At 43.2% G+C, this 23,607-nt stretch overlaps 1 protein-coding gene across 6 annotated transcripts; it reads left to right on the top strand.

Moving 5' to 3' along the window:
* Window positions 1-628: 628 nt before the first annotated feature.
* Window positions 629-22,206, top strand: LOC124019206 (AN1-type zinc finger protein 4-like). 6 transcript variants are annotated; one of them, XM_046334600.1, is made up of 11 exons: window positions 645-667; window positions 1,332-1,430; window positions 2,672-2,989; window positions 9,342-9,417; window positions 10,372-10,439; window positions 10,714-10,903; window positions 12,574-12,724; window positions 13,045-14,313; window positions 15,028-15,079; window positions 19,595-19,712; window positions 21,520-22,206. In XM_046334600.1, exons 3-11 carry the CDS (start codon window positions 2,806-2,808, stop codon window positions 21,653-21,655), a joined length of 2,244 nt encoding a protein of 747 aa, XP_046190556.1. In that variant the 5' UTR covers window positions 645-667; window positions 1,332-1,430; window positions 2,672-2,805; the 3' UTR covers window positions 21,656-22,206. The 6 variants fall into 6 exon arrangements, with proteins under 6 accessions (XP_046190560.1, XP_046190556.1, XP_046190557.1 ...); XM_046334599.1 differs by lacking the exon at window positions 645-667 and adding an exon at window positions 920-957; XM_046334598.1 differs by lacking the exon at window positions 645-667 and adding an exon at window positions 953-1,153.
* Window positions 22,207-23,607: the final 1,401 nt, after the last annotated feature.

Genomic DNA, 23,607 nt, shown 5'->3' with positions numbered 1-23,607 from the left:
GCCTACATTTTATACAAAGTAAAAGCTATATTTTGATCTATTCATTCATCACTGACGGGATTTTATGATTGCTTAATTATAATTTGTACACTTTTAAATCAACTTATTCAAGTGTAGTACAAAGACAACCATTATTACACAAATGAAAGGTTAGTGAGTTTGGCTACCAGTATGTTTTTAATAACACGCTCCGAAGCCAGTGTTCTTTTTCTAGGAGAAATAGTCCATCACTGTGACCGAACAATATTTGTCCCGCTTCTTTGTAATCCTCATTGGTTCACCTACAGAGAGCAAACACGTTACGTCATGGTGTCTTTGTTGTCAATCAAGAGAAGTCACAATGGGCTGGTCAGGAGCCGCTGTTTTTTTTGGACAGGTGAGATGAGTTGAGTTAAGGAAAATCCCAAGGGTTACCGATATTCCACTTTTCATGGGCAATAAGGATAGCTTTCCGCAGTCAGTTTTATTTTAAAACACGCTCCGAAGCCAGTGTTATTTTTCTAGGAGAAATAGTCCATCACTGTGACCGAACAATATTTGTCCCGCCTCTTTGTAATCCTCATTGGTTCACCTACAGAGAGCAAACACGTTACGTCATGGTGTCTTTGTTGTCAATCAAGAGAAGTCACAATGGGCTGGTCAGGAGCCGCTGTTTTTTTTTTGACAGGTGAGATGAGTTGAGTTAAGGAAAATCCCAAGGGTTACCGATATTCCACTTTTCATGGGCAATAAGGATAGCTTTCCGCAGTCAGTTTTATTTTAAAACACGCTCCGAAGCCAGTGTTCTTTTTCTAGGAGAAATAGTCCATCACTGTGACCGAACAATATTTGTCCCGCCTCTTTGTAATCCTCATTGGTTCACCTACAGAGAGCAAACACGTTACGTCATGGTGTCTTTGTTGTCAATCAAGAGAAGTCACAATGGGCTGGTCAGGAGCCGCTGTTTTTTTTTGACAGGTGAGATGAGTTGAGTTAAGGAAAATCCCAAGGGTTACCGATATTCCACTTTTCATGGGCAATAAGGATAGCTTTCCGCAGTCAGTTTTATTTTAAAACATCGAGATAAGTAGAACCGTTTCATTATAATCTAGAATGCCGAATCTGAAAAGGAGAGTACGAGTAGCAGCTTGCAGCAGCCATCGACCCAAGCAAGGTAGCCATTGTTTGGGTTGCTAAAGTGGTTAGCTAGCTAACGCTAGTGAGCTAACTGGTTCTGGCTAGCTAGTCACAACCTATTTAGTTAGTTATACGAAATAGCTAGCTAGATAATATAAGCATTTGCTTTGTTAGTAACGTTATTATCTATATTTGTGCTATTGTTCTATGTCCAGCTAGTTAAAGGCGGAGTGGTTCTAGTCTTGGGACGCCAGCCAGTTGTTCATTGGTATACTCTTGCCAGCTATAGGGACCCTCTCTTGGATGCTCTTACGGTGAGTAAAATAATAAAAGGGGGTTCTGGTGAGACAGAGCCAGAAAAGATTCCTTTCTGGGCATGTATTAGTTATCTAGCTGTATCCTTTGTATAGTATTTGCTAAGTGTAGCCACCTTTCTGTCTCGTAAGCGCTGATAGGAAAGATCAAGACTTTGTTTTTCACGATTTACACATGGTATATAGGTTCAAATGTTCTAATGTAACACTGGCTTGATAGCTAGGTAACTGGCTAGTTAGTCTTGTTTTACTGAAACCAGATTCAGCTCACTTAATATTGAGTGTTGAGGTTTCCAGGTTTGCTTTCTTAGCAGAGATCAAAGCCTAATTAATGGTCATAGTGTAGGCCCTTAACTTTGGGAATACAATAGCCGATTTTTTGTGGTGCTGAGAATTTCAGCTAGGGTTACAGTAGACTTGGTCTTTACAGTGTTTGTGTGAAAGGAAATTAATCTGCTTGAAACCACAAACCATAAATCCCATCTCTCTAGTACACTAAAAAGATTTCCAATCTCACCACATCTCATGTATCAATCAGCCCACAACTTTACATTTGCATTAATTTAAAATGAAATATTAATGCAGTCACATAACATACAGGTTAACTGTCAAGAGGCCTCCAGTCCCCTATGCCTGCATGAAGTTGTCTGTGTGTTTGATACCATACACTCCTCCTGATGACATTACATAGACTAACAGCTGGTCAGCTTCAGCTAGCTAGACTATACTGCAGCCAAGAGCTGTGGCCTGGGCTTTGTGGTCATCTGAATGTTTTATGAAGGCACCTACACTTGTCTCTTCAATTCTGTACTTAAAAAAAATAATAATAATGTTTAAACTATTGCTCTCTAATTGTGTAGGCCAGGTCTAAGTGACAGTTGGTGACATTTCAGTGTGTCTGTTTGTGTGAAGATTTTAATACGCACTTCTTCCAAATTAAAGGAATGCTTTGCGTTCTGCTCACTAGTGTTAGCAGCATGGGTTAGGCTTCCTTGCACATTGTAGGCCATAGTTGTTTCATATTGATAGTTGTTTGTGTTGTCAGGGAAGTAAAGGTGTCCTTACCTACCAGGTGCATGTCAACTCAACTCCCCCTTTCCAACTCTCCTCAGCATAGCTGGGTTTTTTTGGTCAACTGTTATACCTCAGTGTCAGTGTTTGAGGAACAAACATAGATTACCTTAGACTCGGAAGAAAGGGCAAGGTACTGAGCCTTCTCTCTCGCCCTCTCTCTCCCTCAGAGCTTTGGGCTTCCAGCATGATGTGTAACCGTGGTGACAACAGAGAGCACCCACACCCATCCCTCGCTCCCTTCCCCTGGGCTGCTGCCCCTCCCACACCCCCCTCACCCTAAAGCAGTCCTAACCACACAAAGATGGCGGACAGGAAGGAGCCACCAATCTATAATGATGACAGCGTGGGGGCCTTCCAGTACAAGTTGCCGTTCTACGAGACCATGGAGCTGTTCATCGAAACGTTGACTGGGACCTGCTTCGAGCTGCGCGTCTCGCCCTTTGAGACAGTCATCTCTGTCAAGGCCAAGATCCAGAGGCTGGAAGGTATGGTACATAACAGTAGTCACTCTTACTGACCTAGCATGTAGGTGTCTATACAGCTTCCCCAAACATTACTTAAGCAGGACCGGCTCCATTTCAAAATTTGAAATAATCTTAAGTTTTGGTATATGAGTAATCAAAAGCTCAGACTCATACAAATGTATTCTATTGCAAAGAATGGCTTTTCTGTTTTAGTAGTGCTGCAAAAATAAATATCCTCACAGCATCTAAAACTCACTAGGTGATTTTCCACACACACATTAACCCTTTACGCTTGTGGGAATTCGCCTATATTGATAGGGCTAAATTGAAATATATATGTATATATATTTATTAGAGGTTGACCGATTATGATTTTTCAACATCGATACCGATTATTGGAGGACCGAAAGCCTATACCTATTAATCGTACAAATTTTTATATATATATATTTGTAATAATGACAATTACAACAATACTGAATGAAAAATGAACGCTTTTATTTGAACATAATATAATACATCAATAAAGTCAATTTAGTCTCAAATAAATAATGACACATGTTCAATTTGATTTAAATAATGCAAAAACAAAGTGTTGGAGAAGAAAGTAAAAGTGCACTATGTGCCATGTAAACTGAGAACATATGAAAGCTGGTGGTTCCTTTTAACATGAGTCTTCAATATTCCCAGGTAAGAAGTTTTATGTTCTAGTTATTATAGGACTGTTTCTCTCTATACCATTTGTATTTCATATACCTTTGACTATTGGATGTTCTTATAGGTACTTTAGTATTGCCAGCCTATTCTCGGGAGTTGATAGGCTTAAAGTCATAAACAGCGCAATGCTTGAAGCATTACGAAGAGCTGCTGGCAAACGCAGTAAAGTGCTGTTTGAATGCATGCTTACGAGCCTGCTGCTGCCTACCACCGTTCAGTCAGACTGCTCTATCAAATCATAGACTGGATTTTAATATAACACAGAGAAATATGAGCCTTAGGTCATTAATATGGTCAAATCCGGAACTATCATTTAGAAAACACGTTTATTCTTTCAGTGAAATACGGAACCGTTCTGTATTTTATCTAACGGGTGGCATCCATAAATCTAAATATTGCTGTTACATTGTACAACCTTCAATGTTATGTCATAATTATGTAAAATTCTGGCAAATTAGTTCGCAAACGCGCCAGGCGGCCCAAACTGTTGCATATACCCTGAAACTGCGTGCAATGAACGCAATAGAAGTGACACAATTTCCCTAGTTTAATATTGCCTGCTAATATGAATTTATTTTATTAACTAAATATGCAGGTTTAAAACCTATATACTTCTGTGTGTTGATGGCTCACTTGTGTGACATGACATCAGTGGTATTTATTGTAATTTACAGCATTTCCTTCACTCAGACAAAACATTTGCAAAAGTTGCCTAATTACAGGGAGGGATGGGGGCCACTTTTTGTCGCATGTGGTGCTCAAATTCAGAATGGCTGTCAGTCAAGAATTGCTCTGCAGGGAATAGCAGCCTTTTTACGGTCTCCTGACCAATTGTGGCATTTTGTGTTTTTTAATTTTTTAATTAGATTTTTTAGCTGATCTTAACTTTTTTTGTAAATAATGTTTCCGCCATTGTTTCCTATGACATAAAAGAGCTTCTGGACATCAGAACAGCGATCACTAACCTTGATTTGGATGAGGATTTATACTTCAATGAGTCGGCAGCGAAGGACATACTGCTAATCCTGGACCAGGCCCAAATCTCGACACTCGTGCGGAATACTTGATCGTTCTATTGTCGAACGGGCAATCACTGGAGGATAAACTGGACGAACTCCGTTCAAGTCTATCCTAACAATGTGATCTGAAGAACTTTAATATCCTATGTTTCTGAATGACTGATTGGCGCTGGAGGAGATGGCTGCCGTTTTACGGGCTCTTAAACAATTTTGCTATTGTGTGTGTTTTTTTGTATAATTTGTTACTTATTTTGTACGTCATGTTTCCGCTCCTGTCGATTATGACCGAAAAGAGCTTCTGGATATCAGGACAGCAATTACTCGCCTCGTACTGGACAAAGATTTTCTTCTTTAATGAGTTGGACGCAAAGGATTTACTTCAAACACCCAAGAAGGCCAACATCCCAGTCATTCGCATGAGAAAGAGACAAAGATATCTGGGACGTAGGTCAGGGTGCCTTGTAAGGACCCAACGGCGACTGGGTCATCTGCCTCTACCGTCAGTCCTAGCCAACGTACTCATTGCATAACAAAATAGATGAGCTACGATCACATATCCTAACAACGGGACATTCAAAGCTGTAATATCTTATGTTACACCAAGTCGTGGCTGAACGACAACATGGATAACATACAGCTGGCAGGGTTTACGCTGCATCGGCAAGATAGGACAGCTGCCTCCGGTAAGACAAGGGGTGGCAGTCTGTATGTTTGTAAACAACAGCTGGTGCACAAAATCTAATATTAATGAAGTCTCAAGGTTTTGTTCGCCTGAGGTAGTATCTCATGATAAACAATAGACAAAACTATTTACCAGGAGTTTTTGTCTATATTTTTTTGTAGCTGACTATTTACCACCACAAACCGATGCTAGCACTAAGTCTGCACTCAATGAGCTGTAAAAGGCCATAAGAAAACAGGAAACCGCTCATCCAGAGGTGGTGCTCCTAGTAGATGGGAACTTTAATGCTGGGAAACTTAAATCCGTTTCACATCATTTCTACCAGCATTTTACATGTGCAACCAGAGGGGAAAAAAACTCTAGACCACCTTTACTCCAAACACAGAGATGTAAAAAAAGCTCCCCCTCGCCCTCCATCTGGCAAATCTGACCATAATTCTATCTTCCTGATTCCTACATACAAGCAAAAATTAAAACGGAAAGCACCAGTGACTCAGTCAATAAGAAAGTAGTCAGATGATGCTTCGGTACAGGACTGTTTTTCTAGCACAGACTGGAATATGTTCTGGGATTCTTCCAATGGCATTGAAGAGTACACCAGTTACTGGCTTCATCAATAAGTGTGTTGATGGCATCGTCCCCACAGTGACTACATACATACCCCAACCAGAAGCCATGTACTACAGGCGACATCCGCCCTGAGCTAAAGGCTAGAGCAGCCGCTTTCAAGGAACGGGATTCTAACCTGGAAGCTTATAAGAAATCCCGCTATGCCCTCAGACGAACCATCAAACAGGCAAAGCGCCAACACAGGACTAAGATCTTATCGTACTACACTGGCTCCGACGCTCGTCGGATGTGGCCGGGCAACTATTGCAGACAACAAAGGGAAGCACAGCCCAGTGACGCAAGCCTACCAGACGAGCTAAATGCCTTCTATGCTCGCTTCGAGGCAAGTAACACTAAACAATGCATGAGATTACCAGCTGTTCCGGAAGACTGTGATCACGTTCTCCGTTGCCAACGTGATTAAGACCTTTTAAATAGGTCAACATTCACAGGACCGCATGGCCAGATGGATTACCAGGACACGTACTTGGATCACACGCTGACCAGCTGGCAAGTGTCTTCCCTGACCCAGTTTGTAATATCTACAGTGTATTTGGAAATTATTCAAACCCTCACTCTTTCCACGTGTTGTTACGTTACAGTCTTATTTAAAATTGATTGAATTGTTTTCCCCCCCTCAATCTACAAACAATACCCCATAATAAAAAACTTAAAACGAGTATTCAAAATGAGTATTCAGACCCTTTACTCAGTACTTTTTTGAAGCACCTTTGGCAGTGATTACAGCCTCGAGTCTTCTTGGGTATGACACTACAAGCTTGGCACACCTGTATTTGGGGAGTTTCTCCCATTCTCTGCAGATCCTCTCAAGCTCTGTCAGGTTGGATGCTGCACAGCTATTTTCAGGTCTCTCCAGAGATGTTTGATCGGGCTCTGGCTGGGCCACTCAAGGACATGCAGAAACTCTTCCCAAAGCCACTCCTGCCTTGTCTTGGTTATGTGCTTAGGGTCATTTTCCTGTTGGAAGGTGAACCTTCGCCCCAGTCTGAGGTCCTGAGCACTCTGGAGCAGGTTCATCAAGGTTCTCTCTGTACTTTGCTCCAGTCAGTTTTCTCTCGATACTGACTCGTCTCCCAGGCCCTGCCGCTGTAAAACAACCCCACAGCATGATTCTGCCACCATGCTTCACTGTAGGGATGGTGCCAGGTTTCCTCCAAACGTGATACTTGGCATTCAGGCTAAAGAGTTCAATCTTGGTTTCATCAGACCAGAGAATCTTGTTTCTGATGGCCTGAGAGTCCTTTTAGGGGCCTTTTGGCAAACTCCATTTTTTGCTACCCTTCCCATCCGTTCTACGGACAATTCCTTCGACCTCATGGCTTGGTTTTTGCTCTGACATGCACTGTCAACTGCGGTACCTTATATAGAGAATGCTGTGGTAGCCATGCTGGTTAAGTGTGCCTTGAATTCGAAATAAATCACAGATTGTGTCACCAGCGACGCACCATCACACCACCACCTCCATGCTTCATGGTGGGAACCACACATGTGTCGATCATCCTTTCATCTACTCTGCAAATAAGCAGAAAATGTGTTTCTCCTGCAAACAACACATCTGAGTCTGTATTCATAAAGCGTCTCAGAGTATGGGGCGGCAGGGTAGCCTAGTGGTTAGAGCGTTGTACTAGTAATCGGAAGGTTTTATTATTTCAAACCCCCGAGCTGACAAGGTACAAATCTGTCGTTCTGCCCCTGAACAGGCAGTTAACCCACTGTTCCTAGGCCGTCATTGAAAATAAGAATTTGTTCTTAACTGACTTTCCTAGTTAAATAAAGGTTTTTAAAAAAAGAGGTCAGTTTTGCCTTTTAGGTTATAAGTAATAATATTATATAGATTGTGGGGGCTGATCCTAGATTAGCACTCCTACTTTGTGTATTTTTGTAATTTAGCAGATGCTCATATCCAGAGCGTTTTACAGGATTAATTAGGGTTAAGCACATCAACAGATTTTCACCTTGTCAGCTCGGGGATTGGACCCATTGATATATATATAAAACACACTAGATGACTGATAGGGGGTGTTGTGTTAAAACCACTGCTCCTCCATCTTTAAGGTATGTATCTGACCAACAGATCCATATTTGTATTCCTAGTCATGTGAAATCCATATTCGGGCCTTATTCATTTAAATTGACAGTTTGTTATTTTATAAAAAATAAAAAAAATGAACTGAAACGCAGTAAAATCATTGAAAATGTTGCATTTATATTTTTGTTTCACTGTACTTTCCTGTCCGTTTTACATGCAAAGCTTCATATTTTGTTTTTATTTACAAATAGGACACCTTTTATGCAGGGCATCACATTCTGTTTCTATTTCTTTTTGTTTTTTTACACATAGAAATGTTTTTTATGCTTGGCATATCTCAGTTGAGAACGGACCCCTATAATAAACTGCAGCACCTCTGGGGACTTAAACTCATCAAATATAGTTGCAAAGTTCGCTTTCAGTTTATGTAAAAATTCTGACATCACGGAAGTGAGTGATCTGTACTGATGACTATTGTTGCGCAAAGGAGGGTTTTGTTTGGGCTCAAAAATAACTTATTTTGAAAAGATGTCTGTTTTTCAATCATGTCACTGTTTTGATCTCTCCCCTGTAGTCCCAAATGAAGTCCATTCAATTGATTGAAGATGTCTCTAAAAAAATAATCTCTGATACGAACTCCTCAACCAATTTCACTAGTTATATGTTAGTTGCTCTTCTCAGTGATTGCCAACACAAGAAAGCCATCTCCTCCCTAAGCTCACACAGGCTGCTCTCTTGAGTGCATTATTACCATTGCTTAGCCACTGAACATCATTATGTAAAAGTAGATCATGATGCTCAGCAGACCACAAAAAAGGAATATTGCAGGCTGATCAAATTATGTTTTATAATGGCCATAACGGAGTCCATGGTGTTTTTTAACTTGCCTCTGAGTTGAGCACAAAGCACGCTCTGTGTATCAGGCGCAGTGATCTCATCTGCGGTGGAAGTGCCGATAGGTGGGCAGACAGACCCTGTACCACTGTTAGCAGCTATGATTGATTGTCTGTAACTGGTATGTTAGGTGATATTGATTGACAGCACTTAATGGGCAGGAAAACAGATTCTCCCATTGGAAAATATTGAACGTGAGCTCCTGTTGGCACTGAACATTGGATTTTTTTTAAGGGATTTCTTTTGCTGATGTGTACATGTTCAGAATTGTTCAAAGTGCCATTCTAAATTGATTAACAGGCCGGATCTGGCCTGTGGGCTGCCAGTTGAATAGCCCTGGTCTAGACGATCCTATTCGCCAATCAGGGCTGTGTATGTAAATGTGTTTAAATCTCTCTACAGGTATCCCCGTTGCCCAGCAACACCTGATCTGGAACAACTTGGAGCTGGAGGATGAGTACTGTCTGCATGACTACAGGTGAGTTTAGCAATGTTGTGTTCATTTTGAACCAAACTGACTGAAACTTTCATTTTTGTTTTCCATTGCAAAGCATGTTAAAATGTTTCTTGCTCTGTGCCGTAATGAACACGACCCTGTTCACAACTGTTAAAATAAAAAGGTTTTATTTTAATTTTAATTTCATTTTACTCTTCAGTTGAATGGGAACCTATTTTCATGTACAGCAATGCCCTGAAAACGAACCATTGACTTTGATCTTGTAATTTATGTTTAATTGAAATTAGTGTAGTGGGTAACTTGTAGAGTGCTATTTGCTTAGAAAGTAATTCCCCTTGTAGTAAATACATTCTTTCCCCAAACCTTTGCTAATTCTACGTCTTTGGTTGATTGATATTTGACAGACAGTCACGTATTGAATGTGTTTGGAGAGCTAACCTATCCCAGTAGTGAGTTCTCAGTTTTATTAGATACATACCTGGTCTACAGGTTGCAGATGGTGGTTGTGTCATGAACGCTTGTCACTTAATTTTCCACATGATCGGTCCCCGGCGAGATTTAGTTAGGTCTGAGGATCAACAAAACATCCTTTGAAGTCTTAGAAATGGAGGGTGTGAGGGGTTGGATTTGCATAGAACTGGCGTTCCCGCTAGAATTCCAGCAGAATTCCCAGACATGTGCATACGTTCATCTGGAGCGCAGACTGACGGAGGAAGGATGTTTGTTCCAGAATGATTGTTTGGCTGGTCTGTGTTTCCAGGGTCGTGTTCATTAGGCACCAAACAGAAGAAAACGGAAAATGGGGAGTGATTAATTGTTTTCCCGCTGCGTGACGTAATGATCATGGCCCATGCATGAACGATCCAGCTAGCTGTAAGGCAAAGCAACACAATGGTAGCTTAACCTAGCCTTCCAAAGGACTTGGGACAGTTTCTACTAGCCATCATTGCTGACATTTATCTTGTCTGTCTGCAGTATTGCTGAGGGCTGTACACTGAAGCTGGTCCTGGCCATGAGAGGAGGACCCATCAACACCAGAAGAGGTAGGTTGAGATGGGTTTGGATTTCTCAGCGTTCACTGCTGTACACCCATAAGTATTCACACAAATTAAATTAACCTATTTGTGGCCGTTTTAATCCTGTAACCTCTGTAGAAACATGTTGAGATGAACCCTGTCTAAATGGTCTCTCACCCTCATGTCTATGAAGGACTCAGTGATTGGTTGATTCTCTCTCTTGTACAGTGTCCATGAAAGACTTGGTTGTTGATTGATTGACTGACTGGCTTATTGACTGACCGGTTTCTCTCTCCCTCAGTGTCTGTGGAGGACCCAGTGAAGGATATGGCAGAGTTGATGGAGGGAGGCAGGGAGGAGGGCTGGGAGAAGAGTATGTCTAGCAACAAGCAGGTCACCTTCCTGGTGTACCGAGAGGGAGACCAGCTCAACTTCTTCCGGGTCGTCGACCGAGGGGACGGAACTCTGACCCCTGTCTCAGAATCATTCAGGTGAATACAGGCCACTCCCGATAATTGCACTTCGAAGTGCAATATAAATGCTCCAGTCCCAATTCAACTACATTGTTTTAAAGCAAGACACTGTGCACATTTTAGATCAGTGCGCTTTATTTGGGTAGGTGGCAAAATGACACTGTGTGTGTGTGTGTGTGTGTATGTATGTGTATATATATATGTGTATATATACATGCATACATACATACATACATACATACATACATACATACATACATACATACATACATACATACATACACACACACACACACACACACACACACACACACACACACACACACACACACACACACACACACACATACACACATACATACACATACATACATACATACATACATACATACACATACATACACACACACATACACACACACACACATACACACACACACATATACACACATACATATACACACATACATATACACACACATATACATACATACACACACACACACACACACACTGGGCCTGGCAACACCCTTCATTATATATATATATATACACACACACAAGTATGTAGACACCCCATTCAAATTATGATATTTCAGCCACACGGGTGTATAAAATCGAGCACACTGCCATGCAATCTCCATAGACAAACATTAGCAGTAGAGTGGCCTGTATTGAAGAGATCAATGGCTTTCAACGTGGCACCGTCATAGGATGCCACCTTTCCAACAAGGGAGTTTGTCAAATCTCTGCCCTGCTAGAGCTGCCCCGCTCATCTGTAAATGCTGTTATTGTGAAGTGGAAATGTTTAGGAGCAACGGTGGCTCTAACGTGAAGTGGTAGGCCACACAAGCTCACAGAACTGGGCTGCCGAGTGCTGAAGTGTGTAGCACGTAACAAAAAAATGATGTCCTCTGTTGCAATACTCCCTACCAAGTTCCAAATTGCCTTTGGAAGAAACATCAGCACAAGAACTGTTCGTTGGAGCTTCATGAAATGGGTTACAATGTAGCTATGGTATACAATGACTTTCTAGACAATTCTGTGCTTCTAACTTTGTGTGAACAGTTTGGGGAAGGCCCTTTCCTGATTCAGCATGACAATGCCACTGTGTACAAAGTGAGATCCATACAGAAATGTTTCATCGAGATTGGTGTCGACGAACTTGACTGACCTGCACTGAGCCCTGACCTCGACCCCTTCGATCACTTTGGAATGAATTGTAACGCTGACTGAGAGCCAGGCCTTATCGCCCAACTTCACTAATGCTCTGGTGGCTGAATGGAAGCAAGTCCCTGCAGCAATGTTCCAACATCTAGGGGAAAGCCTTCCCAAAATACTGGAGGCTGTTAGTTAGCAGCAAAGGAGGTCCAACTTCTTATCAGTGCCCATGATTTTGGAATGAGATGTTCGATGAGCAGGTGTTCACATACTTTTGGTCATGTTGTGTAGTTCCCATACACAGAATGAGTCTAAAAAAAATAGACCAGGTTTATATTCTTCCTCAATAGATCACTGGTCAAAGTCACCATGAGTGTGGAACGTGTGTCATTATTCTGAGCTGAAGCAGTTTAGAACAGGATATCTGTTATTCTGATTGTGACTGTCGAGCTGTTGATCTCTCCCTCATAAAAAGCCTGTCCATGTGTGATCTTTGTTAATATGTCTGTCTGGCATGTGTGTTCCAGTGGTGGCTCGGTGTACAACATGTTCTCTGAGGAGGAGGACAACGACAGTGAGGGCTTGCCTTTGGTCCAGCCAACCCTGGAGAACTGTATCACCATGAACAAGATGAAGCTGCTCAAAGCCAAGATGGAGGACATGAACATCAACAAGAAGGTAGACCGATTTGACTTTCTAATTATTTTCATAGGATGTAATTCATTTCTAGCCATTAACACTGTTAGCAAGGAAGTGAAAGTACATCTTTGTTGTCCAAAGCATTTTATTGGCAAAGTGCCAAACAGCATCTTAAACCTAAAACTTCAAAATGCAAGCCCACTTGTGACAGCCTCATGTGTGACTCAATGATTTACCAATAAACTTGCATCTTAAGTAACTACTCATTATCTAATCAAAATGAGTGATTCTCTTCCTCACCTTGCTCAAATTGAAGCCCTCAAACACACTGTATGACTCTTTCTGTCTCCATCCCCCAGCCTAAGAAGTCTGCCAAGTTGGAACCTCTTCCCCCCGTCGGTCCCCGGCCCTGCAGCAGCTCTCTGGACCCTTCTGGATCCCGACACCACCGTCTCTTCCGCGTCCTACCCGAGATCAACCAATCCCATCATTCCGCATCACACTTACCTCCAATCAGGGACCAGGGATCCATAACTCCCTCCCCTCCCGCTGCTGCCTCCGCCTCCACCCACCTGTCAAGCAGTGGCCGAGCTCTGCCCTATTTATCTTCTTCGTCCTGTTACATGCTCCAGGAGGAGGAGCCATGGGAGTCCATCCCCAAGTCGATCAGACCCCCTCCTAAAGTGTCCCGGTTGGAGATCGGCAGCGCCAGGCTCATGAGGGACTGTGTGTACCCGCAGCTCCCCGTGCTCTCCAGCAGGGGTCAGGTTGGTGGGGCCACGGAGCTGCCTGACCCAAGAAGAGAGTCACTGGGCCTGGGCTTGCTGGAGGAGGCGGTGGGCCTGCTGGAGCCCACACCGCCTAGAGCTTTGTACGGAGGAGACCTGCTCTCAGATCCCCTCAGCCTGGATATCTCTTCCCAGCCAGAGATGGATCTGGGTGGGTTGGATGGGCCAGGAGCCCTGGGGGTTGGAGCAGAGCTCCAGCTCCCTTCCACCCCCTCTCTGCTCTCCCAAGCTGTGGGGATGAACTCTTTAAACAACTGGGCAATGGTTGGTTCTGATAGGCTAGCCTGGAAAGGGGAGAGGACACCTTTACTTGGCAACACCCTTCATCATATTCCCGACTCTCCTTCCTCATCATCCTGCCCCTCAAGTAGACCAAGACTACCACAACCCTTTGAGTTTTCCGGCTCAACAACGTCACCCCTACGTCCCAATATCCACTCCTCCTCCCACCCCCGCACTTTTCTCACCCCTCCTCCTCCTACTAGCCCCTCCTCTCCTCCTCACGGCTCTCGTTTGCGAGGCATCAATGTGGACTCCCGAGGTAAGTGGCCGGAGATGATTAGTAAAAGCGAGGCGTGTGGCATCACCAAGCTGGCCAACCAGGCCTGTAAAGAGCCTCTCGGGTCCCTCCGCAACACAGAGCTCCTGGCCTCCCTGTCCTCCTCCAGGTCCCTAGGCAGCAGCAGGGGAGTCCTAGAACCAAGCCTGGGAATCGGGTTGGGGCTTCCCGCTGTTGGGGCCTCCGGGCTTGGAACGCTAGGCTCCACGGCCCTCTCCCTCCCAGCCAACATCCAGCTACTCCAGGAGGACCTGATACGAAGAGCAGCCACCTCCTACATGGTAAGTAGTAAGTGTTAACTCAAAATGACACAACGACAAGGTTCCAGTTTAACAAAGTTTACTATATGAACACACTATAAGGTGGCCATTCCACTCCAGGCTAGGCCCATCAACAACAAGACTTCCTGCGCAGGCACACTCTTGACTGAGTGATAGCCCCGTAATAACAGAAATATATAGGATACTTAAAACATTAACTTAACAGTAAGGACAGACTATTGAGATACGACAACCCAGCTAGGATGGAAAATGGGCACTATCCACAAATGAGGACTCAATGATGAACTTCCTAAATAGGAATAAGCAACTCAAAGAAGCACAGTGATAGTGTATTTGTGTTGTATTATGAGGTACTGTACTGTTGTAAATGTAATGTATAGTTTTTGCGTAGTCTGAAATTCATAACATGTTTTTCTAACATTCCACTCCCTGTACTCTGTCATTGCCAAACAATGTTTAGCATGACCAGGAGTTTTAAGGAGTGGAACGATCACTAAACAGACTGGTAACCAGACTATTTTGTGCTGTGTTGATAGAGCCCCACAGTGGAGGTGTCATAATACCCATAAAACCTAGCGGTCAAACAGGGAAATGGTTCAAATTGTTTTTCCACCATTTATTTTTCCCACAGGGTATTTTAGAAACACTTAAAATAAGGGCTGTGTTTCGTGGTACTCTATTAACCTTGTCTGAAACCTCTTCTCATTGTTTCAGTCAACTAACAGCCTGGGATCCGCTGGAGGCTCCAGTTCAATAAGAAGACTAGGTGAGTGGGACAACCCTAAAAACCCTTTAATATTATTTCATAATTACGTAAAATTCTGGCAAATTAGTTCGCAATGAGCCAGGCAGCCACCCATTCCGATTAATCGTCGACCTCTAGTACCTACCATAGGAGTCCTTTCGAAGCCTACCATTGACTATGTACATATACAACGTCCAACAGAGCTGTAGGAGTTGTGACCTGTTTTTGTTGGTTATGTTGTCGTAGTTTTCTACGGGGGCATATGGGGAGGGAATGCTGTCACCTCCAGGTATGCATTTGTCCCCCTGTGTGCTGAGGATGTCGGGTTTTTGTCTAATTCTGGCATGTAGGTCGCCACAGACTAGTACATGTCCCTGAGCCTGGAAATGGTTGATCTCCCTCTCTAGGATGGAGAAGCTGTCTTCATTAACCTGTTGCGACGAGCAATCCCGTATCCTGGAGCGTAATTATAGCCTCAAGCTCATTACCATAATGCAACGTTAACTATTCATGAAAATCGCAAATGAAATTAAATAAATATATTGGCTCACAAGCTTAGCCTTTTGTTAACAACACTGTCATCTCAGATTTTCAAAAAATGCTTTTCAACCATAGCTACACAAGCATTTGTGTAAGAGTATTGATAGCTAGCATAGCATTAAGCCTAGCATTCAGCAGGCAACATTTTCACAAAAACAAGAAAAGCATTCAAATAAAATCATTTACCTTTGAAGAACTTCGGATGTTTTCAATGAGGAGACTCTCAGTTGGATAGCAAATGTTCAGTTTTTCCCAAAACTTTTTTCCAAATTAACTCCATAATATCGACAGAAACATGGCAAACGTTGTTTAGAATCAATCTTCAAGGTGTTTTTCACATATCTATTCGATGATAAATCACTCGTTGCAGTTTGGTTTCTCCTCTGTTCAAAATGGAAAAATGCACGCACCTGGAGATTACGCAATAGTTTCGACGGAGGACACCGAGCGGACACCTGGTAAATGTATTCTCTTATGGTCAATTTTCCAATGATATGCCTACAAATACGTCACAATGCTGCAAACACCTTGAGGAAACGACAGAAAGTGTAGGCTCATTCCTTGCGCATTCACAGCCATATAAGGAGACATTGGAACACAGCGCCTCCAAAATCTGGCTCACTTCCTATATGAAATTTCATCTTGGTTTCGCCTGTAGCATTAGTTCTGTGGCACTCACAGACAGTATCTTTGCAGTTTTGGAAACGTCCGTGTTTTCTTTCCAAAGCTGTCAATTATATGCATAGTTGAGCATCTTGTCGTGACAAAATATCTTGTTTAAAACGGGAACGTTTTTCATCCAAAAATGAAATACTGCCCCCAGAGGTTCAAGAGGTTAAAGTATGGGGATTCTACTGGGGAGATATAGTTAGCACATATTAATTTCTAGCCAGACGTAAAATGTTCCTGTTTTGACTAATTTAATGGTGGGGTTAGGTCTGCTCTATACAAAATTAGCATACCCCCTGAGTCTCTTCCCTGTTTCACACCTGGTAGATTGGTAGATGGGACTACCAGCTTTCTGTAACTTAGAGGGCAACGAATGGATCCGTCTCCTCTATACCATGTTTCTTATAGGATGACAATGTCAGTATTTCCAATATCTTTGATGAAGTCTGGGTTCCTGCTCTTTAGGCCAAAGGCAGATGACCTCAGACCTTGTATATCCAGGATGAGAAGGCTTTTTGTTCCATAGTGTTTAGTGTTGTTTTTGTGAGGTTTAGGCCCAGACCATCACAGTAACGTGAGTAGAGCATCTGATACATACCTCTTTGGTTGCAGGATGGGGCATGGGCGGGTGTAATAGTGGAGGTTGGGCCTGTTGCTCTGCTCACGGCCTGAGCATACATCCTGCTGTCATGTTGAGGTCCTTGCCGTGGGGGGCAGAAGGGGCATAGGTCTGATATGGGGGGGGGGCCTATATGGGGTGTTCAGAGTTTGTTTGGCTGGTAAAGCTGTGGTCTGGGTGTAGGTCCTCTTGGCGTGGGTTCTCTTGGTGCAGGTCCTTCAGGAGTGGGTCTTTCAGGTCTGGGAGGGTGTTTCGCTGGTCTGGGAGGGGTGTCCATTTCTCTGTTGCTCCTGTGTGAGATGCTGGAGATGTCCTTCCTGGCAAAAGTTTTGATTGCTGCCTTGTGGAGGTGTACCTGGTCGTAAAGGCGCAGTCTTACGAAATACTTGCTATATGGTAGCAGGATGAAAGTATTTTCGTGGTAACAGGGTGGAGATAACCACTTGTGCGTTGGAGAAAGTGGAAGAAGCTTTTTTTAATAGTTCCCTCGAGTGCTGTTGCCACCCTTTCCTGCTGGGCCCTCGGGTCATTAAAAAAAATGTAACTAGACAAGTCAGTTAAGAACACATTCTTATTTACAGTGATGGCCTACCCCGGCCAAACCCTAACCCGGACAACGCTGAGCCAATTGTGCTCTCCCAATCACAGATGTTTGTGATACAGCCTGGAATCGAACCAGGGTCTGTAGTGAAGCCTCTAGCACTGAGATCCAGTGCCTTAGAATGCAGCGCCACTCGAGTGCCTGTGTGAATTATGATGTGGCTGGGGAGCTCCAGGGCATGCCTAGTGTTTGGGCACCAGAGTTTAGCCACTTTGTGTTTGGGAAAAAGTTTATCCTCTTGAATGTAATTGCCATTTGAGTCGATGAGGAGCACGATCTCTGGCTTTTGTGTGTGTAGGGATGTTGTCAGGGGTGCTGACAGGAGGGCTGTTGGGAGGGAGTTGGGTTGGTGGGTCCTGTGTTGTCTGTCCCATTGTGGTTCTGGTCTGAGGTGGGCTGTTCTGCTGCCTTGTCTGGGGGAGTGTCCTGCTCTCTGTTCCAGCTCAGCTTTCTGACCTCATCCTGCAGTGCCATGTGTGCCTCTTTTTAATAATTAAGTTCTCCCACCTCAGTCCGTATAGCAGTTGGAACTCTGATGTCCATCTCCACCTTCTGCCCTCCAGGTCTTGTTGGGGTCGGTGGTGTTGTGCTGGTCTGTTTTGTGAGTTTGTTCTGTCTGGATTGTGTGGACTAGCTCGCTGAGCTCCACCATGTCTCTATCCAGCTCTCTGAGCTGCACCATGTCTCTATCCAGCTCTCTGAGCTGCACCATGTCTCTATCCAGCTCTCTGAGCTCCACCATGTCTCTCTCCAGCTCTCTGAGCTCCACCATGTCTCTCTCCAGCTCTCTGAGCTCCACAATGTCTCTCTCCAGCTCTCTGAGCTCCACAATGTCTCTCTCCAGCTCTCTGAGCTCCACCGTGTCTCTCTCCAGCTCTCTGAGCTCCACCGTGTCTCTCTCCAGCTCTCTGAGCTCCACCGTGTCTCTCTCCAGCTCTCTGAGCTCCACCGTGTCTCTCTCCAGCTCTCTGAGCTCCACCGTGTCTCTCTCTGAGCTCCAGCTCTCTGAGCTCCACCGTGTCTCCTCCAGCTCTCTGAGCTCCACCGTGTCCTCCACCGTGTCTCTCTCCAGCTCTCTGAGCTCCACCGTGTCTCTCTCAGCTCTCTGAGCTCCACCGTCTGAGCTCCACTCCACCGTGTCTCTCTCCAGCTCTCTGAGCTCCACCGTGTCTCTCTCCAGCTCTCTGAGCTCCACCGTGTCTCTCTCCAGCTCTCTGAGCTCCACCGTGTCTCTCTCCAGCTCTCTGAGCTCCACCGTGTCTCTCTCCAGCTCTCTGAGCTCCACCGTGTCTCTATCCAGCTCTCTGAGCTCCACCGTGTCTCTATCCAGCTCTCTGAGCTCCACCGTGTCTCTATCCAGCTCTCTGAGCTCCACCGTGTCTCTATCCAGCTCTCTGAGCTCCACCGTGTCTCTATCCAGCTCTCTGAGCTCCACCGTGTCTCTATCCAGCTCTCTGAGCTCCACCGTGTCTCTATCCAGCTCTCTGTCTGCTGTTTGTCTTTCTTGCTCACTCTTGCTGTCTCTCTCCCCCCCTCCCCCTTCTCTCTCTGTCCTGTTACCCTTGCCCATGAACCTTATCTCCACGTCTTGTAAACTGAACAAGGTTGCATCCACGGGTGTGATTGTCTTGGGCAGAGAGTGACTTGTGTTGGAATAGTTATGAGCTGGAAAAGAGAACCATTTTCACAGCTTGTGAACGAGTGTGAAATATGTGTTTGGGGGAAAAAAACTTTAACAATGTATATGATTAAATATTTCCACATGGGAACGAGGGATATCCTTCAGTTATTATTTCCATATATCTTTTAAAACAAGTTTTAGTGTCTAAGCTACTAATAGTAGGAAAATAACCATTTCCATGCAATTCCCTCACCAGACCCAACTGATACATTTATTTTAAGTCTCTTCGTTTACATGTTGCCGTAGTAATAGTTAGGTAACTAAACGTAATTTCATGTTGATACACCAGGCCTGACCGACTGCTCCTGATATGTTTTAGTTTTATTCAGTGTTCTTGGCTTACTATATTCTATGTTTACTCAAAGTAAACCAGATCTTCTTTCCTCAAAGTAGAACATAACTATCCTGTGTTACTATCTCTTCCAGGCACCCCGACATATCACCTGCCTCCAGTCAAGGTCCCGCTGAGCAGAAAGAAGAAGAGTTCTAAACACTGCTTCCTCTGTGGCAAGAAGACTGGTCTCGCCACCAGCTACGAGTGCAGGTACATCTCTCAATCCCTCTATCATTCTCCCTCCCTCCCTCCCTTCCCTCTCTCCCTCCCTCCATCACTCTCTCACACTCCATTTTCCATTCTTCCTATTTGTCAAAAAGCCTGCCCTCAACTACCAGTTAAGAATTCAAGGTTGGAAAAAACACTTCTGTGCCAGCCCTCTCCTCACCCTCTCTCTCTCCCCACTCCCTACCAGCCTCTCCCCCTCCCCCCCCCCTTACTCCCTCCCTCATTACTCGAGAATGTATGCACACATGACTGTAAGTCGCTTTGGATAAAAGCGTCTGCTAAATGGCATATATTATTATTATATATTACTCATTCTAATTCAATTTTGTCTGTTTTATGTGTGTATCTTTACTACTGCTAGGTATGCCTAGACTATGCCAGGCGTTTTTCTTGTCCAGTAGTGTTCATTTCATCAACTGCACGATATCGCATACTCCCTCACCAGTCACCACCACAACCCCAGTATCAACTATCACAACCTCCCTTCATTGCTTAGGGCACACAGTGTGTGGTTGTGATGCAACAGGGTGTACTGGAACTGGGTAATCTCTCATCATAATGCTATAACCGTCTAATGTCGGAGTCAAGCTGTGTTCAAAAGATTGAAGTTGTGATTGGTTAGTGCTGAGTAATCTAACTGTGATAAGTGTTCCACTTGGTGTGTGTGTCTCAATCGTCTATCTTTAGTAGGTTTGTTGTGAAACACCAGCAAATCAACTCCAAGTTATTGTAATTTGCTAAATACATTCCAAAGTATTCCCACAAATAATAGAGAGCTATGTGATTGTATAGAAGGTTTGAAATTATGTTTTAGTCAAATATTATATATGTTTGTGCTTCTTACGATGATTTGTAATTATGTTCCAGCCCCCTGGCCATCCGCTCAAGAAAAAATCCTCCCGCAGCTGAATCTGGTTGATCCCTGTTCTATAGTCTCTCCCTTATTTGAAAACCGATATGAGTCACAGTTAAAGAAATGTGGAGTGGGTCTATTTTTTTAAATTGAACCTCTATTTAACTAGGTAAGTCAGTTATATTATTATTTACAATGACCGACAAAGCTGGACGACGCTGGGCCAATTGTTTGCCGCCCTATGGGACTCCCAATCACGGCCGGATGTGATGCAGCCTGGATTCAAACCAGGGACTGCAGTGACGCACTGAGATGCAGTGCCTTAGACCGCTCTACCACTCGGGAGGCCGAAGTCCAGTTTATCTACACAAGTGGATTGTTATCTCTATTTCAGTTCCTCTGGGATAGAGAAGGGTTAGAGCTATTTTTTTTTTTTAAAGTTGGAGATAAGTGTCCACAAAAATCTATAGATGATAAGGTGTTTCAGTACTGGGCTCATAATTGACTGAATGTGTCAACTGAGATGTAATCCATTTTGTAATTGATTGAAAATGCAGACATCAAGGTATTGTGGCCATAAAAGACATGGGTTTCTAATCATTTTGTGTCGCTCAGTTGGTAAGAGCACAGCACTAGCAAGGCTAAAGTTGTGGGTTCAATTCCTGCTGTGACCTCCTAAACACCCCCAGAAAATGTAAGTATGCTGTAATTGTACTGTAATTAAAAAGGTATGCTGTCATTGTACTGTAATTAAAAAGGTATGCTCTCATTGTACTGTAATTAACAAGGTATGCTCTCATTGTACTGTAATTAACAAGGTATGCTCTCATTGTACTGTAATTAACAAGGTATGCTCTCATTGTACTGTAAGTCACTTTGGATAACAGTCCGAGTGGCATATATAAATAGGGCGGTTGTGTTCCTCTGTTTTCTCAGGTGTGGTAACAACTTCTGCGCCACCCACCGCTACGCAGAGACCCACGACTGCACGTACAACTACAAGAGTGCCGGACGCCGCTTCCTCCAGGAAACTAACCCCATCGTCAACGCTCCCAAGCTGCCCAAGATCTGAGCCCCTCCCCCACCCCCCCTCTATCCCTGCACTCCTCCTTCCTCGATTTACCTGAATGATTAAAAACAAAAAGGAAGGAAGGAAGGATCTTGATCACCATTGTGTGCTTTTTCACCAAGTTTGACTTAATGACATCGAAATGCCAAGTGTGAACAAAACAAAACAGAGAATATTAGCACACCAACTTTATTAGCTAGCTATCACCTCTGCTCCAGACAATGTGAACAAACTGGTGATCCACTTTCTTCGTATATTGTAACCTTGATATTTTTCCTTAGCAAAAAAGTATTGCATGGACTATATATAGATGTTTTTTTAAAGCAGAAGATGTCAGTTTATTTCATGTTTTAACGGAACAGAAGTGCACATCTCCAAGCGTGAACATTATCCATATTTTTTTATTTGAATTTTGTCAGATTTGTTTTTCTTAAAATAGGACTGCAGATCACTTTTTCATGCGACAAGTCTTTGAGAGATGCACTTTAGAATTATCATATTTATATACCAATGTTTGACTTTTTTTTTTTTTTGTAGGCTCTTGCAGTTGTGTGTTTGTCGTTTTAATTAAGTGTTTTTTGTTGTCTTACTGTCAATCATGTTTTTATATCCAGTACCTTCAGAAAGTATTCAAAACCCTTGAATTATTCCACATTTTGTTGTTACAGCCATCTACACACAATACCCCATATTGACAAAGTGAAAACCTGTTTTCAGACATTTTTGCACCTTTTATTGAAAATGAAATACAGAAATATCTAATTTACTTAAGTATTCACACCCCTGAGTCAATGGATGTTTGAATCACCTTTGGCAGCGATTACTGCTGTAAGTCTCTTAAGAGCTTTGTACACCTGGATTGTACAATATTGGTGCAATATTATTTTAAGAATTCTTCCAGCTCTGTCAAATTTGGTTGTTGATTATTGCTAGACAACCCTTTTCAGGTCTTACCATAGATTATTAAGTAGATTTAAGCCTTGTGTTTTAGGTTATTGTCCTGCTGAAGGGTGAATTAATCTCCCAGTATCTGTATGAAAGCAGACTGAACCAGGTTTTCTTCTAAGATTTTGCCTACCTTTTAGCTCCATTTAGTAAATATTTTTATCCTGATAAACTCCCCAGGCCTTACAAGCATACCCATAACATGATGCAACCACCACTTTGCTTGAAAATATGGAGAGTGGTAATCAGTAATGTGTTGCATTGGATTTCCCCAAATCTAACATTTTGTATTCTTGACAATGTTAATGGCTTTGCCACATGTTTTGCAGTATTACTTTAGTGCCTTGTTGCAAACAGGATGCATGTTTTGAAATATTTTTATTCTGTACAGGATTCCTTCTTTGCACTCAGCAAATAGGTTAGTCTTGTGGAGTAACTACAATGTTGTTGATACATCCTCAGACCCCCCCCCCCATATCACAGCCATTAAACTGTGTAACTGTTTTAAAGTAACCATTGTCCTCATGGTGAAGTCCTTTGCGGTTTCCTTCCTCTCCAGCAACTGGGTTAGAAAGAGCGCCTGTATTTTTTTGGAGTGACTGGGTGTATCATTGATCCCTTTGAGCATGATTCACCATGCTCAAAGGGATATTCAATGTCTGCTTTTTTACATTTTTGCGTATCTACAGTAGCTAAAAGACTCTAGGGCAGCAGTTTTCCAATATGGCTGCATACCAGCTTCATGGGCCAAATTTAAGAGCAGTTTCACATGGCCAAAAGATATAAAGCCCAATTATATACCAATAGGTGCCTCTTTGCCAGGCATTGGAAAAACTCCCTGGCCTTTTGTGGTTGAATCTTTGTTTGAAGGTCTCTGCTTGACTGAGGTACCATACAGATAATTGTGTGTGTGGTACAGAGATGAGGTAGTCATTGAAAAATCATGTTAAACAATTATTATTGCTCAGAGTGAATCCGTGCAGTTTGTGACTTAAACACAGTTTTACTCC

Source organism: Oncorhynchus gorbuscha, unplaced genomic scaffold (genome assembly GCF_021184085.1).
Source record: "Oncorhynchus gorbuscha isolate QuinsamMale2020 ecotype Even-year unplaced genomic scaffold, OgorEven_v1.0 Un_scaffold_768, whole genome shotgun sequence".
In the NCBI taxonomy this organism is placed as follows: Eukaryota; Metazoa; Chordata; class Actinopteri; order Salmoniformes; family Salmonidae; genus Oncorhynchus; species Oncorhynchus gorbuscha.
This window is presented reverse-complemented; position numbering and strand designations above follow the sequence as displayed.

Excerpts from the sequence above, each read along its gene's own strand:
- LOC124019206 (XM_046334604.1), top strand. The coding sequence starts at position 2,806 with ATGGCGGACAGGAAGGAGCCACCAATCTATAATGATGACAGCGTGGGG. Across the intron at positions 14,314-15,027 it reads GAGCAGCCACCTCCTACATG|TCAACTAACAGCCTGGGATC; the intron begins GTAAGTAGTAAG and ends TCATTGTTTCAG. Across the intron at positions 15,080-19,594 it reads CAGTTCAATAAGAAGACTAG|GCACCCCGACATATCACCTG; the intron begins GTGAGTGGGACA and ends TATCTCTTCCAG.